The sequence below is a fragment of the Scomber scombrus genome, chromosome 3 (assembly GCF_963691925.1).
Source record: "Scomber scombrus chromosome 3, fScoSco1.1, whole genome shotgun sequence".
NCBI classification, from domain to species: Eukaryota; Metazoa; Chordata; class Actinopteri; order Scombriformes; family Scombridae; genus Scomber; species Scomber scombrus.
In genome coordinates this window covers 6,118,849-6,135,351 of record NC_084972.1, presented here as the reverse complement: position 1 = coordinate 6,135,351, position 16,503 = coordinate 6,118,849, and the positions used below count along the sequence as shown (strand labels likewise).

General features: G+C 39.3%; 2 protein-coding genes across 4 annotated transcripts in view; one reads left to right on the top strand and one right to left on the bottom strand.

Moving 5' to 3' along the window:
- Positions 1-1,801, bottom strand: part of txnrd3 (thioredoxin reductase 3) — a 17,665-nt gene extending 15,864 nt beyond the window's left edge. The window contains exons 1-2 of one of the 2 annotated variants that reach the window (XM_062443704.1): positions 1,403-1,801; positions 656-716 (exon numbers count right to left, since the gene is read on the bottom strand). In XM_062443704.1, the coding sequence (XP_062299688.1) occupies positions 656-716; positions 1,403-1,519 (178 nt within the window). In that variant the 5' untranslated portion in view covers positions 1,520-1,801. The remainder of the gene's footprint in view (positions 1-655; positions 717-1,402) is intronic. The other variant, XM_062443713.1, reaches the window with a different exon arrangement.
- Positions 1-16,503, top strand: part of bin2b (bridging integrator 2b) — a 17,036-nt gene extending 533 nt beyond the window's left edge. The window contains exons 2-13 of one of the 2 annotated variants that reach the window (XM_062443733.1): positions 6,385-6,569; positions 8,768-8,848; positions 9,550-9,604; positions 10,078-10,172; positions 11,367-11,462; positions 11,661-11,768; positions 11,876-11,961; positions 12,657-12,732; positions 12,912-12,994; positions 13,148-13,805; positions 15,433-15,525; positions 16,025-16,503. In XM_062443733.1, coding sequence (XP_062299717.1) covers positions 6,474-6,569; positions 8,768-8,848; positions 9,550-9,604; positions 10,078-10,172; positions 11,367-11,462; positions 11,661-11,768; positions 11,876-11,961; positions 12,657-12,732; positions 12,912-12,994; positions 13,148-13,805; positions 15,433-15,525; positions 16,025-16,138 — 1,641 coding nt within the window. In that variant the 5' untranslated portion in view covers positions 6,385-6,473 and the 3' untranslated portion in view covers positions 16,139-16,503. Of the gene's footprint in view, positions 1-6,384; positions 6,570-8,767; positions 8,849-9,549; positions 9,605-10,077; positions 10,173-11,366; positions 11,463-11,660; positions 11,769-11,875; positions 11,962-12,656; positions 12,733-12,911; positions 12,995-13,147; positions 13,806-15,432; positions 15,526-16,021 lie in introns of both variants that reach the window. The other variant, XM_062443724.1, reaches the window with a different exon arrangement.

Genomic DNA, 16,503 nt, shown 5'->3' with positions numbered 1-16,503 from the left:
CGTGAAATGACACAGCTAAAACTATGTTAAACAGACACATAAATACATATAACAGTAAGGGTTGTACACTTTTCTCTATTTATTAAAGGAAAAGTGTGCAGGTTAAACTCCAGTACAACTTGTTAACAATTAAAACAGACGTGAAATTATTGGTATACACCCCGAGAAACACAAACACCTTTCAGACTGCTGTTCTTCCAACATTATCCTCTGCTTCTCTGTTATTCCTGTTCAAATAAACTTGTTTTATTCACTCAGCCGCACCAACAAGTCTAACTAAATTATTTGCTCAGAGAGAGCGGTCACATCTACGGGAGAAAGGTTTTTTTTTGTGGGCCAGCTCCCTTGATGCACCTGAAAGGTATACAAATTATCCTGCATAATGAGTTTTTTTAGGAACTGTATGAATGGAAAAATGAAAGTGTGGGTCAGCCGATGTTGCTCATTTTGGCATTATGATTTTCTTTCTTAAATACCAAAACCACAATCTCTGTGTACCACCTTAATAAATCTAAAATATTGGACTATACTGCTTTGATATTGCATGTTTGTTGTTTTTTTTTTAACTGAAATATCTGCCAATATAACAGTATCTCCAACCTCTCACTGAATTTAGTAACATCTTCAACAAACTGACAAAACATCTCTATCTTACCAATGAGATCCAACTCCACCACATTGCAGTCCACCTTCAGCTCTTTGAACAGGTCTTTCACCTACAAAAGACAGGTGTTAAAAATATCAATTTCATCAGCCACATACATATAACCAAGTCACATTATGTCATTTGATAGACTGGTTTTCTAATCAGCAAAGATTCACATGTTATTGATTTAACTGCACGGATACATGCTTCACAGAATACTGTAATAATCTGCATTCATTATTTTACATGAGTCACCAGACATTACTTTGATTCAATACATTTCCAGTTAATTGTTAGCTTAACTCTCGATGAGTAAGTCAGCGGAAGTCTGAGCGAATTAAATATATAAGAAATAGAAATCAGAAAAAAGAGAACTTCAAAGAGACTTCTCCACAAGTTCAGATCCAATGAGTTGATTAGTTAGTGACAAATTATGCAACTTTTCTGTTGTAACCACATTCAGATAAGCAGCTAACACGCCGGTATCTTAACATGATAACACTTGATATGTTCTCCACCAATTATCCACCTCATTAAAACGGCTCAAATGCACAGACGTTCATCGTTTACGGCTGATTTGATAAGAAACGTTACATTCAGCCTTTAACCTACTGAAGTTGGTAGCTGCATTATTGCAGCGGGGTCACGCCAGTAATTAGACCGAGCCCGGTCAACGTTACTTCGCGGGAGAAGCTGGAAGTTTCCGACTGGTCAAAGCAAACGTTTCCCCCCCGGTCGATAAAACAAGTATCTTACCTTTACACAGTACGGACAGTAGCTTTTGCTGAACACGATGACCTGATTGGTGTCAATGAGCTGCTGTATCCGAGACTTGAGTTCAGTCTTGCCGGTGTCATTTTCCACGGGAGGCATTTTCGAGCTGTTTCCGCCTGCGCAGGGCAAAGCTTGGCTAGAAGGCTGACTAGTGAATACTGAGAAAACAAACTAAATTAAAGTACCTTACTATCTTCAAGTAAATATACGAGTTAACCCACGCTTCTTTCTCCAGAAAATATGACACAGGAGCTGGACAGCAGCTCTGACCACGGCTCCTCTCCCTCTCCTGTCAGCAGCTCGTCTACCAACCGCGCCAAACGCCTTTCACCGTTTCTTTCCTCACTACTCTGTGGTGCGCTCGATTTAAGTCACTGCGTACACCGTATATTCCGCTGCACATATAGTCAACAGAATAACTCCGCCCACAATGGCGGTCATACATTACAAAACGCACCCACTTATAAAAACGTCACAGAGTCGCCTATTTACGTGCCTTAAAAGCAGAACTACATTCCCCAAAATATACTCATTCAAAATGATGTACTTTCCAATTCAATGTGTGTTTTACATTAAATATAAAGACCCCAAACTAATTTGAGCCATGGTAACAGAAGCGAGGGGGCCTACAGGCGCCTCTGGAAGACAGCTATCTTAAGAAAGATGTGAAACGAAGAATAACATGAATGTATTAAGCAGGTTTCATATTGTAGATACCTATAAATGATTAAATTATTGATGGTGTGGTAGCTCTGAGCACTTCAGATTTATCCTTTAAGTGTCTGCATGTTGGTCGTTGAATGATTAGAGCAAATAGTTTGGTGTCTAGCCCCATCTACTGGTGAAAGTCTGATAAGTAACAGGTGCACTATACAGACTGTGGGAGTAATGTGATCTTCATATATATATAGCTGATAAGGTATATTGATACATTACCAGAGGGCCCAGACTACTTAGTTATGAACTGATTGAGCTTTACTGATGGGAAAAGTTATTAATCATAATGACTTAGCAATACTTTAAACTCTAATCAATGAGTCAGAGTATTGTTGCACAATATTTTCTGTTCACTGTTAACAGTATCACTCAAAATAGTCAAATGAGTTGTTTAAGAAAGAAGTTTTACCTCAGGGATTTACTATTGCACTTTTCAAATTCAAACTCACTGGTGTATATGCAGACATCTTCAATCTGTCTCTAAACCAAGCAGTAGTCCCCCGTATTTTTAAATCCTCCACCATTGTACCAGTCCCAAAAAAACCACACCCATCCACACTGAATGACTTCAGGCCAGTGGCACTCACGCCAGTCGTCATGAAGTGTCTAGAAAAATTGGTTCTCACACACATCAATCACACAATTCCGAGCACGACCGACCCCCTCCAGTTCGCCTACCGCCCCAACCGCTCAGTGGACGACGCAGTGGCCTTTGCTCTACATCACATCCTGCAACACCTGGACAGCAGAGGAGCATACGTCAGAGCGCTGTTCCTGGATTACAGTTCTGCTTTTAACACCATCCGCCCGGGCAGGCTGACTGAGAAGCTGACAGACCTCGGCGTCCCGACTCCCACCTGTAACTGGATCTTGGATTTCCTGACTGAAAGACCACAGGTGGTGAGGATGGGAAGGAGGGTGTCTGCAGAGCTCACCGTCAGCACAGGATCACCACAAGGCTGCTGTCTCAGCCCTAAACTTCACCCTGTACACGCACGACTGTGTCTCCACCCAGGACAACACCATCATCATTAAGTACGCGGATGATACCACCATCCTGGGCCTCATCAAGGGGGGGGACGAGTCGGGCTACAGGAGTCTGGTGAATGACATTCTTGTCTATGGTGAGGTGAACAACCTATGCCTCAACACAGAGAAGACAAAAGAAATAATAAATAAATAGAAAAAAACCACCCCCCCCTGCAGCCCCTCATCATCAAGGGGACTGAGGTGGAGAGGGCTGACAGTTACAGATTCCTGGGACTACAGGTAACATCTGACCTGAGCTGGACCTTGAACACTGCTGCCACAGTGAAAAAAGCCCAGCAGAGACTGTACTTCCTCAGGCTGCTCAGAAAAGCTGGTCTGCACTGTCGCCCTCTCACCCAGGTCTACAAAGGACTGATAGAGAGCATCCTCACCACAGGCATCACTGTCTGGTATGGGAATACCACACAGACAGAGAGGAAGGCTCTACAGAGAGTCATAAAGTCTGCAGAGAGGATCACCAGAACCGAACTCCCCTCCATGGACACAATCTACGCACAACGCTGTCAAAAAAGAGCAGAGAGAATCACCAGAGACACACACATCCAGCTCATTCCCTGCTCAAACACAAACAATGCACATACAACCTCAGACATAGATGACCGGACAGTATCATCACAAACACAACACGTTTCTTTAACAGCTTCTTCCCTGCCACAGTAAGACTCTCGGCCAAAACAAGATGAACTACCTACCTCACAGTATATATATCATATTTAATTTATTATATTTATTTATATTGTCGTCCTAACTTTCCCTTACACAGGGTTTTTATGCACTTTTTTTAGTATATGTATGTGTTTTATGAATGTGTCTTACTTGTGTCCTTTAAATGTTTTGTCTTGACTCTGATCAAACCGCACAAACATTCCTATGTGTGCAAACACAAATGGCAAATAAAGTTCTTGAATCTTGAATCTTGAACTAAACATAAACTCGACAAGACAATGGTCAAAATAAAAGCAGCAGATATTCTGCTTTAATTGTCTCTTACATCAGTCAAGCTGGATCCTACACTTCCCATAATGCAACATACAGCATCTTTTGTTTGACCTTCCCTGCCTTGTAAAATGCTCATATCTGTCTAAGTCTACTCAGCCATTCTGTAATACACACACTTTCTGTTTGAAATCTGAAGTTTCAGACATGAATTGAGATCATCCTGATGACATAATTAGAATTATTTTTCAGACTTTAAGAAATCAAGTTTGGAATGGTTAAAGACACACACACACACACACACACACACACACACACACACACACACACACACACACACACACACACACACACACACACCTGTACGTTATAGTACTGTATTGTACTGTAAAGATGCAGGGCTGTAGCCAGGAGGTTTGAAGGACCTATAGGACATGAGTCCAAATCCACCCAAGTGCCCCCCATCTCCCTGGGAAAATTGTTACTGACCACCAAATATGTCTTTACATAACATTTTCTATTAAATTATTTTGCTCATTCAACTGTTCAGTCATAATGTTTGTACAATGTATCCCCATATGAAGATCTATATGTTTTAGATGGAGAAGTATATGATACAATTAGATTATATATTGTAATTGTTATTTCGATAATAGTAGTAAAATGTCCTAAAACTCCCAAATTCTCAGAAAGTATGGAGGACCTATGACTTTTTTCAATCAAATGGGGTTTTGTTTTAATATAACATTCTGTTTTTCACCAAAATATTAACTGGCTTTTCCATTTGCATTTACAAGTAAGTGCAAATATGAGTAGCTATATTGGTCATATTAGTCATATTAATAACAAACAGGTTAGTCACATGCCTATTGTGAGAAGTAGATGTATCAACTGTAGCCAGGTCAACAAACAGTGTTACTCAGCTCACCAACCAGCTGATGAGGTGATAACAGTGTTTTCTATGCCACAAGCATGACCAACACAAACAGGCTGCTATTGAGCAACTGTACATTTCATTATGCAGATGTTTTACAGTACCTACAAGAGAGGAACTGGCTGTCAAACACGGCCAGTGTTGGGGAGCAACTAGTTACATGTAATGGTGGTATGTCATTTAATTACAAAATAAATGTAACTGTAATCAACTACAGTTAAAAAGTGTAATAGAATTACGGTTATTTATGAAAATGTTGATGATTACAAAGGAGGTTACATCTGAAGTCAGACTTTTAAGATTTGGCTCAGGAGGGTTTTTTCCTCATTTTTTAATATTTACTATGTTAATGAATACATGTATTGCTGCTTTTAATTATTTGAAATCAATATTTTTTATATTATGTAAATAAATCATGATGTGGGCATGCACATTGGTTTAAATGGTGTCACAGTACCAATTAAGCCCATGCCAGACTTTTGACTTTTTAAAAATATATCAAAATATCTTTATTTTAAATTCCAAAATCTACATGAACTAATGAATACATTGTCAAATGAGAGATACATCTTGCTTTATAAGAAATGATCTCCCTTATAAATCATGTCAGTATCCATGAAAAACACCTGAACTTAGATTTTGGTGCTTAATGGGTACACTTACCCTAACAGCTGAAAACATTTGTTAGAAAATTAGAAACGTTATCAAAAAGTTATCAAATAAGTTACATTACTTTGATCAAGTAATTGAAATAGTTACATTACTTATTATTACATTTTAAATAATGTAACTAGTAATCTGTAACCTATTATATTTCTAAAGTAACCTTCCCAACCCTGAACACGGAATTGTGAAGTCCTCTAACTTTTTTTTATTAAAAATAGAAAAAAAGAAGAAAAAAAAACAGCAACGGAGTTTTTGGAGCTACATTTGAAAGCAGCATTTTAACCACTACCTCTAATCCCCGCTCCGCTACTGACGTCACCGTGTCCGACACGCATCACCAGAGAAACGCAATCTACACACATAATTTACAGGTGAGTGTAGTCGGATGACTTCTACCTTCAGCTGGGAGTGCGGTTTTTGCAACAGTGTAGGCTTAACCATGTTTGTGCAACAGTTTAGGACGGGTTCCCAGTAATTCCTCCAACAAGTTTGAACAAGCGCACACTCCTGCTGATGGTGATGATGATGATGATGATGCTGTGAAAAATTGAGGTTGATCACCGCCTCTTTCTGTGTGTGTGTGTGTGTGTGGGTGTGTTTGTGGGTGTGTGTCTTGCCATTTCTATTGTTGCTCCACCTCCAACGCCTTGAATTGAAGTAGCAGTGCAGCAGCGGTGAGGCAGTTTCTCAAGAGGAAGCAGACGGGAGGTGGTTGAGCTCACTGAGGAGACTATACACAGAAAATTGACGATGGCTGAGAATAATAAGATGGGCCCGAACATCCAGGCAGGAGCCGGATTCTTTGCCAAACGGGTCCAAAAGTCCTTGAATCGAGCTCAGGAGAAGGTGAGCCAAATAAAAATCAAAGTTTGTAAACTTGAGGAGTCCATCTCACTTCTTAACTGTACACTAGAGGCATTGTTGTCTGTGTGGTAACCAATTAGACAGACTTATTCTAGTTGCTTTTGTCAAACAGCTTAATCCTGTGGTTGTATAAACTCATTAGGAGCCTTACTGTAAAGGCAACCACACTCTTTAGACTTTAATAACACTGTTTGGAAAACAGAGCACAAGATATGTCAGATGGGGGTGTAGCTTGAAGGATTAGATGTGGTTTCAATATAGAGACAGATAAAGTCACAAAGAGTTTAAGAGGAAACATAGTTTAATATCACTAATATTTATCTTTGTAGAAATTGGCACACAAAAACATGGCTGTACTTAGGAAATACTGTATGTTGTAATCACTGCTGCGCCCCCCCCCAATTCTGCCTCATTCATGTACCAGTAATGTTATCTAGATATCTACAAAGTTTTAACTCATAATAAGATGCCGCCAAGTGAGGGGATACAATTAAACAACCTTTAATACCGGCCATTAGAGAGAGGGGAAAGGTTCTACGCAGCCCATCCTATGTCTAGTCTGTTTTACGTTTTCATTGTCTACGTATGAGTGATTCCCCCTTTTAGCTGTTAGCCTGATATATGAATAAAACAGTATATAGGACTTTCCATGCCACAGCACCACGATGTTGTTCAGTTCTGCACAGCTGTTTGTGGACACACAAGCTGCCACTTCCTGACTGTGCACTTCCTCTCACTTGCTGAAGCTTTCTCACTTAGTTTTTTGGCGGTGGACTCGTTTGATTTTGCTGCCTCACCTCCAAACAGCAGCAACAATGTATAACTGGAGTTTGCATTCTCTAAAGTTGCAAGACCCAAGGCTATTTTGGTGATTCAGGTTTGGGAAAATGGGTGGATAGACATGATAATGAAAGCCTTTGTTGGACATTTAAAGTAAAAGGTCATGTGATTATATGTATCATTCAGTCTTTCTTTTTTTTATAACCAAATTTATTCTCATTCAGTCTTTCAAACAGCTGCATGCAGCGGACTGTGAAGGGCTTTGCCTTGGTTAACCGCTTGTATCTAGTTTAAGTGAGGCATAGGAGTATGTGGTATGTGGTGTTATGATTAAGAGTGCTAGGTCGATAAGTCACTTGGTCCAATGGACCCCAAATAAGTCCTGTCATTTGCTTATGCTTTGATATATCAGTGTCAGCATATGTGTTAACTGATATGTAATGTTTGAGGTAATTCAGAAACAGTGTTTGTCCAGCAGAGAGCACTGAGTTTATTTTATGTGGTTTTTAGCACATTACTGGCATCACTGGCATTATTAAAGGGAGAACTCTTACACTAATTTTAAACACCAAAGTGTGTGTCCAGGTGTTGAGGAGTAGCCCTACTGCATATGTGAAAAAAATGCTACAGTTTGAATGTGTAAAGAAATCAGAACAACTGAGGTTAGCAGACCTCTGTAGGTTGCTCCTCATCTCTACTTGAAGGTAGCAGCTGGAGGCTATGTTAGCTGCTACTAGCATAACATGCTTGAAGCTGTACAGTTGAGTAAATTGAATTGCATTGTGGGTAATGTAGGTGCCAGATTTTGTAAAGCAAGAAGACCGCATGGAATAAAAAGACAAGGTCTTTGGTAGGGTTTGCTATCGGTACTCGATAACTTTAAGGTGTAGACCGAAATAAATCAATACCAATTATTATTATTGAAACGTCTACCGTCAAACAATACCTACAATTGATCCTATTTGTACCCAGAGCTAGAAAACATGACTCTCTGTATGGACTTTGCTCAGAGCCAATTAATGCAAGCATTCTTTGATTGGCCCACTGCCACAGCAGCTACAACCTATCTGTGGTGGTGAAGTCGCTGTGAATTTGAGTTATTAGTTAAAGGCCTTTGTGTAAAAATCAAATCATTTAGATGTGGAGGAGAGGGGACATTATAGGCAATTTCTTGCATATTCACTTGATGGGTATTGAATGGAGTACTCAATTGGCATTGTTGTCACTTTAAGGGTACTTGGATTGGTACTAGTATCGTAATTTTGAAAAGATACCCAGCCCTAATCTTTGGTTCTGTTGCCTCGATTTTAATTGCGAGTCCAACAATGTTATACTCTTTTAATGCTAAAAACCTATGATCTAATAAAATCCTACTCACTCCATCTGTTGTCCTCTTTCAGGTCCTTCAGAAACTGGGCAAAACTATGGAGACCAGGGACGAACAGTTTGAGCAATGTTCCCAGAGCCTCAACAAACAACAGGTACACCAAAACGTTACTTATCTAACATGAGAAGGTTTCTACTCTTTTGTTATGCATTGTAAGACTGCAAAGTCTTTGCTTTAATCCACTTTTTTAGTTAAATAGCTTACTAAAGATCTCCAAAAAAAACTGACCGGGTTTTGTTTTGGCTGTTATTGGATCAAGACGCCAACACACAAGTTCAGACAGTCAGCTTGGCATTGAAAACAGGAAATAGTTGGAACAACATGCAACTATTTCTTAGTGTCTTATACTGATAACCTTTTGATGAGATATACATTTAAAGGTCTAATCACACTTTTATTAACTTATAACTTGACCCAGTGTTGGTCATCTAAGGGGTTCAAGTTGCTCAATGCTCTTTCAGTGTTAAGTTCAACAGCTACGGTACATATTGGAGGGAAACTGACAGAGCGGCAACAGGAAGGAAGCTGATGTGCTGACAAGACACATCGCTCTCACTTCACCACTACCATCACCACATCAATTGTAGTGATTGCCATTTAAATTTAACTCCATACTGTGGTCAGACAGTACTGTATAATTTTGTTGTTTTGCATTTCGCACACATTGATTTCGTCATCTTAAGGAAATGATGAAGTAAAAGTGGCTCAGATCAACCTAGAGATACTGTAACTGAGTGAATTTAACTTCTTGGTGTTTGACTTATTCTCTGCCTTGTATCGTCCTTATGCACACAGATGGATGGAAATAGGTTGTTTAAAGATGTCAGAGCCCACTACGCAGCAGTTAAAGGTAGGTTTGGAAAGCATCTACAGATACCCAACACAATGTTAACAGAACACCACCCTTTGTAGCGGAGAGTTAGTGAATAATAGGGAAGTGAATTTAATCTATTCTGGGATCCTTTGTCGACTTTTGCAATACCGTCTGCGTTGCCATGTTGAACAAGAACAAATAAAATCCTGCAGTGAAAACAGCAGACGCAGCATTGTATGTATGATTCATGTACAAGGAACTGTTGCTTTTCTGGTGTTGTCAGCTATTGCTCCTGCATTGTGAGCTCCAGCCAGGAAGCCAGTGTTGTTCTGACCTTCTTATTGTGGGTGTAGCAACCGAGCCACAAACCCTAAAAACAATACCACCGCAGTGCTGTGCGCTGCTGATGCTGGATGATAAGTTGATCTTTAAGTTAAAATGAGTTATGAAAACATCTTCAGCTTTTTTCCCCCCTTGTCCTCCTACAATTTCCTGTTTCTTTCCCACAGCTGTGCACGACACGTCCAAGCGCCTGTCCCAGACGCTGCGAGAAATCTACGAACCAGAATGGAACGGAGCAGAAGAACTTCCTGTCATTACAGAAGTATGTTCATGATGTGTCATTGTGAAGGTTTGCTTGAAGATTGGAGCCACAAAGCCAGATCAATGGATCAAATCGGGGTCATTGTGGGGTCAGGACTCAGGAGTGAATCGGGAAGTTGGGGTTGAAGCTTGGTCTAAGTTACCATGGAACCTTTTGTTTCCAGAGTAGCGTGGTCCCTATTTCACTTTCAGCATGCACATGCAAAAGTGAAACTAGTATTTGGAGATGAAACTCCATGACAACCGGACATCTATCCTTATGAAGTCGATATGGCTAACATGTTAGCAAATACTTGCCCATGTACACATCCAGCAGACATGGAGTACCATTAGCATTTATTTGGAGTTATTGTCATTCACTTCGTCTACCACCAACTCTCCTTTCAGCTCTGTTTTGTTCTCCTCGTTCATGATTCACTATTTTCACCAGCTGCTTATTGACTGTCTGTTTTTGGAAGGTAGGCAGCCAGTGTGTGGTGGGTTAATCAAAGCTTTAATTCTGAAAACAGCTGCTGTTGGAAACAATGGGTTGAAGTCAGCACTTAGACTGAACCATAACAGTCAAGTTGCGGCCTGTAAATGAGCTGAAAGAAGCTAAAGTGGTTTGTAGAGTTGAAGGAAACTGCAGTTGGGTAATAATTAATGTGGGTTGGTCACTGTGAGAAACCTCTTCCACATTACACTTAGTCATGTTACCATGTCTACATAAAAATACAGATCACAGCAGCTTTAAGTACAAAAAAGCCACATTATTGGAGACTTGAATAATTTTTCTTGTCACTGATTATATTGTCTACAAATTCTCATCACTATAATATTCGCTCAAGCTTGCTAAATTGCAAAAACTATTGGTGCAGGAGCTTATTTTTGTATTTAAAATGAACACAAGACGGAGACTTAACTCACTCAGGGTTGTTGATGCACATCCCAGCAATCAGTTTGAAGCAAATACGACCTGGCTTCCTTCCTTTTCATAATAAATATAAAAAATGACAGTTTTAGAATAACTTAGGACAAGTAAAACATGGAATACAAATGAATGACACCTTCGGTCCCTAGTGCTGATGAATGTGGTTGAGGTATGTTGCCTTGAAAAGCAGGATCATACCCCATGTCCTTCATAGGTGAATTTCTGTATATTGTTAATTTTTAGTTAGTCAAGCTTTTTATAATGATGTGATACTTTGTCTCTCAGAGTGAGGACTTACTGTGGAACGACTATGAGGAGAAACTGAATGACCAGATTGTTCGCACCATGGAAAATTACACAAGCCAGTTCCCCGAGGTCAAGGTAACCTGACGCTTTTTAATAAGAATCAGATCCTGCACAAAAATTCTAGAATGGCTTTTTTTGGGGTCTCTGAGCCAACCACCGTCTGATATTTGATGGTACATAGAAGAATGATTCATCTTCTTAATGACCTGGGCTGCCTGCGTGACTGGTAGCAGGACATATGCTTGATTGACAAAAATTCTATCTGTTTTTCAGGAACGAGTAGCGAAACGCGGTCGTAAGCTGGTGGACTACGATTCAGCACGTCACCACCTGGAGGCCCTGCAGAGTGCTAAGAAAAAGGATGAAGCCAAAATAACCAAGGTAGTATCGTATTACTGTACACAGAATACAGAGAGCTAGTGCCGGCTGATAAGACAGCAGTTTCAACTTTTTAAAACTAAATTCTGCTTTCAAATCCTGTGTAACAGGCGGAGGAGGAATTCAACAAAGCCCAGAATGTCTTCGAAGAAATAAATAACGAGCTGAGAGAAGAGATGCCTGTTCTTTATCAAAGGTAGGGTTGACCATCGCAAATGAGCGTGGGCCTAAAAAACACTTAGATAAATCTCACAGTGGAATTTGGGATAATGAGAGGATTAAAGGCAAAATATATTTTAGTGAAAGGTGAGAAGTGGAGTGGAAATGTGAAGTGAAACTTGAAAATGCAAACCTCAGATCTGTGTTTACTGATAGGGAAACTGTACTTTAATAAATGAAACCAACATAAATTCCACATTTTCTACATCATGGACTGGAATATTAGAGACACCAACTATTTATCTTGATGAGCACATTGCCTAATATTTGCTCAACAGAAGTGAATGTGTATTCATTTGCATTTTTTTTTGCCAATGTTCTCGACATTTGGTTCAAATTTGGTACATTTGGATAGGACCGACTCTGAGAACACATAGACACAATTCTTTGGTGTGAAATTTATAAAAATGTAGTTTCTGAAACATGTTTACACACAAGGTTGTCTTGTCATCTTGGTTGAATATCAGATTCAAGAGATCCTAATGGTCATTTTAATTAGAAACTGATTTGATCATAGCAATCAATGCAAAAGAACTGCTCATCTGTAACTTTATTTTTGACTGAAAGTTTTGAACCACAAAAACTTGAGGTGAGGTAGCAGCAGATATTTTCAGAATGTGTAAAACGCATAATAAATGAACTGAAAGAGGTTGTTTTTTTGTGTCTCTTTAGCCGGATAGGTTGCTATGTGACAGTGTTCCAAAACATATCAAACCTGAGAGATGTCTTCTATAAGGAAATGAGCGTGGTAAGATATCACATAGATTTGTATTTTTATTTACTCTCTCTCATACTAGTAATGTGTAAGTATTTATTGTGTAAAAAATGCCCCGAAAACTCTTGCAACTGGATTTTTGAATGACATACAAGAAATGGCATTTGTGTTGCAAGTTAGATTTTGTGTTTATGTTGCACTTTGTATTGCAGCTGAACCATGAGCTGTACAATGTGATGAAGAAAGTGGAGACTCAACACTCGGGGAAAGCTTTCATCATCAAGGGTCTGAATAGGTAAGGCTCCATGTTTACATGTACTCTCGTGTGTGGTTGTGGTGCGCCCAACAGGAAATGCCTTGATTAGTTTAGATAATATTTGTATCTAAGTGTTTACTTCTTTTAAGGTCACTCTGTGAGTCCAAAATTAACTACTTCATCTTCTCACAGCACAACGAGCAAGTCGAAGAAGAGAAAGTCCCTGGTCATCTCCAATCCCATCCCCTGTAATACAGCTTTCCCAACCGACCACGTCTCCATCCACGCAACCACCCAAAATGGAAAAGACAATGAACCCTCTTCTCCTGGTCAAAGAACTGAAAGCATCTCTGAAGAAACCAGTTCACGGGAAGAAAGTGGCGTCTCATCCAAAGATGTGAACTCCTCAGACTCGGATCTCAGCTCCGCCGGTACCAACACACCCAAGAGGCAGTCGGTGTGTGACAATGAGAACAGTGACAGTGTGGCAAGTGAAAGTCAAGAAGATGTGGCAGCTACGGCGGCGGCAGAACCAGAGCTCGCTACAAACCAGTCAGATGACTCTGGTGTGGGCGTCCCAAAGGCGGAGGCTGCAAGTCAGGAAGTGTCCAGTCCCTCTGATTCTACAGAAAGCGATGTACCACAAAGTTCTGAGCAGGAGGATGCGAGTGATCCTCTATCAGGGGAGGCAGAAACCCAACCTGGACCAGTTCCCATCCCTCGCCATCGCTCCACAGATAAAGGCATCCCGGCTGAGGAACAGGAGACAGAAGCAGCATCAGACAACCAGGAGACAGCAGAGCCAGGAGAGGAGTCTGATTCCCTTAATCCACCTGGCTTCCTATACAAGGTACACAACTATGCTTTTGGAACTTGGTACGCTTTAGGTGGTATAGATGTACAGTTCAGCTGGGTACCTGCATATGAGTGATTGAAAGGGAATGAGTGTACTGATAAACTAGCAAAAAGGTCACTGCAAATGAAATAACATCACCAGTTCCACTTGAAAAAGTAGACTGAAAAGCAGCGAACAAGAAGAAAGGAACAGAAAAGGTTGGGGGAAGACCAGAAAGGAAAGGGGTTTTACAAAATACGAAAAAGGTCATTACGAAGAACAATGAAGACAGGAACAGAAGGAAGGAAATCATCATAACAAGACTCAGATATGGATCAGAGATATGTTTGTTTGTTTGTTTGTTTGTTTGTTTGTTTATTTTAAAGCTTGAAGCAAGATTGATATCTGTCATGTTTGTGTATTACAGTGGGCACAGAGCTGGAGTCAGAACATTAGCTTAGTTTAGCTGAAAGAATGTAGAAAACAGCTAGCATAGCCACATTCAGAAGTATGCCTACTGTACCAACACCTTTAAAGTTCAAAGTAATTAACTGTAACTGAAAGAGAGGAGAAGGGAAGTAACATTAGCCACCATAAGCTACTGACCAAGTGAGGCTATAACAATGGGTGTCAGTACTTAGTGTATTTTGTTGCTTTTGAATTCAAGTATTCAATTGTTATTTCTTCATTGTGTCTTAGACTAGCATGGGTTTAAGTTAATTTGTAAGGCTTTATTTATATGCAGTAAAAAGTATTTACAGGGTAATATTAACTTTAAATTGACTCAAGGATATGTGCTTTTATATATGTGCAATTTATGTTTTCTCTTATATGGAATTCAGTTTTCTTAAAAGATTTAAATTGCAGTAAGGTGAAACATTTGCATTAAACTGCCTTATTCATATTAAGAGTTGGACAATTTTAAAAATCAGCTATATTTTTATTAAACATTTACTATAAGTTTCGGTCTTTAAACTTTTTAAAAGTTTATTTTTTATTTTTTACAGATACTTACTTTACCTTTATTACAGATAGGTCAAAAACAAAACAAAGGTGGGACTCAAATTGGGACAGGTGGCAGTTCATTGTCATATGGTCCAATATATAAATAAATCATATATTGATGAACTATTGATTAATTATTTAATGCTGCTACAATACCTTCTTAGTATACCAAATGTCCTTTTTGATTTTAATATATTAAATGGCAACACACCTTGGTATCTTAAGAATTTTTGGACCTTGGAAGATGATATTTTAATTGTTTAAATGTAGTCCACAGTCCTCTCTGTAAAGAGTTTTCACTGATACTACTTTTTAATGAAGAAATAGTCCCTATGAAAAATGTGTATTATCCTGATTAGCAGGAATGCCTTGTCTATAGCTGCTGTTGAATTTAGGAAATGTTATTTATAAAATATGTGAGCACCATCAACATTTGTTTTTTTTGTTGTTGTTTTTTTTTTTTTACCTCCACAGTATTGGTTTGGAGCCAGAAATCTATTTATAACTATAAAGTACTATAACACTAGAGATAATTGAAAAAACCCTGCTATTTAATATTTTGGTTGAACCAAGCCTTTAAATAGTGCGAAATATCATTTTATTACTTTATACTGATGTGATCTGTGTTTAACACCAGGGGGTGGCACTAGAGAGCCATGCAGCATCTGAAGAAGGCCTGCTCCAGTTCGAACAGGGAGACATCATCCTGGTGCTTTCTGACACTCATGAGGTTTGTGTGTGTGTACTTGTAAAGCATATCTGCCTTCCTGTGACACTTGAGATAGAAGATTACATATTTCCTGTTGAGACTGCCCTCTTTTTCACTTCTCTACACCTAAATAAGTTATTTAGGCCAGTAGACTATGGGAATGATCTCTCAGTGTGAGCAATTTCTGTGCATCCTCTTTGAGAAAGGATATACTTTTCATCACATTTCTGCTTTAATTTTTTTTGTTAAGTATGAGTTTGGAGTTTTTCCTGTGGGTAGCCTGGCAAACAGATGTCCCACTCTGATATTACTGCAAATAAATTGTCTGACTGCAGGAAAAGTTTGAAATGTTCAAATTAAAATACCACTGCTAATCATCAGATTTCAGGATCAGTGTCCTAGAGCACAGGAAACCAAACTAAAAGTAAATTCTGACACTCATTCACAAAATATCTGATCTGAGGGTGGATTTGTTTCCTTAACGTTTTACATGTGTTTTCATGTTTGTGTCTCGCAGCAGGAAGGCATGGTGAAGGGGATCAGGGAGGAGAGCTGGAACCAGCACGGGGATCTAGACAATCACTCTGGGATCTTCTCGGAAAAACTCATCCAGCCCGCTCAGGCCGAAAAATGAGGCAATAGTCACTCCTCAGTCTGTAATACTTTCTTATTCCATCAAGCAATTTGTGACTCACACACACTCACACATATACACACACCCACACACACACGCAGAGGGAGTGAACCCATATGTTTTGGGTGCAGAAGCTGTACAAACAGATGAGCATAAGTCCCACGTGGTTACTCACATGTTATGATGTTGCAACTCGTGGAACAAAAATGATGAAGCTTTAGAACATTTTGTGAGATGTTATGCTTGTTACATTTCACAGTATTTTGCTCTTCTTGTATTCCTAAATCTTAAAAACTGTGAAACAAAAGAAATATTTTATATTGATGCTTTTATCTTATGTGTAAAATTCCCAAATAAAGTTTGCA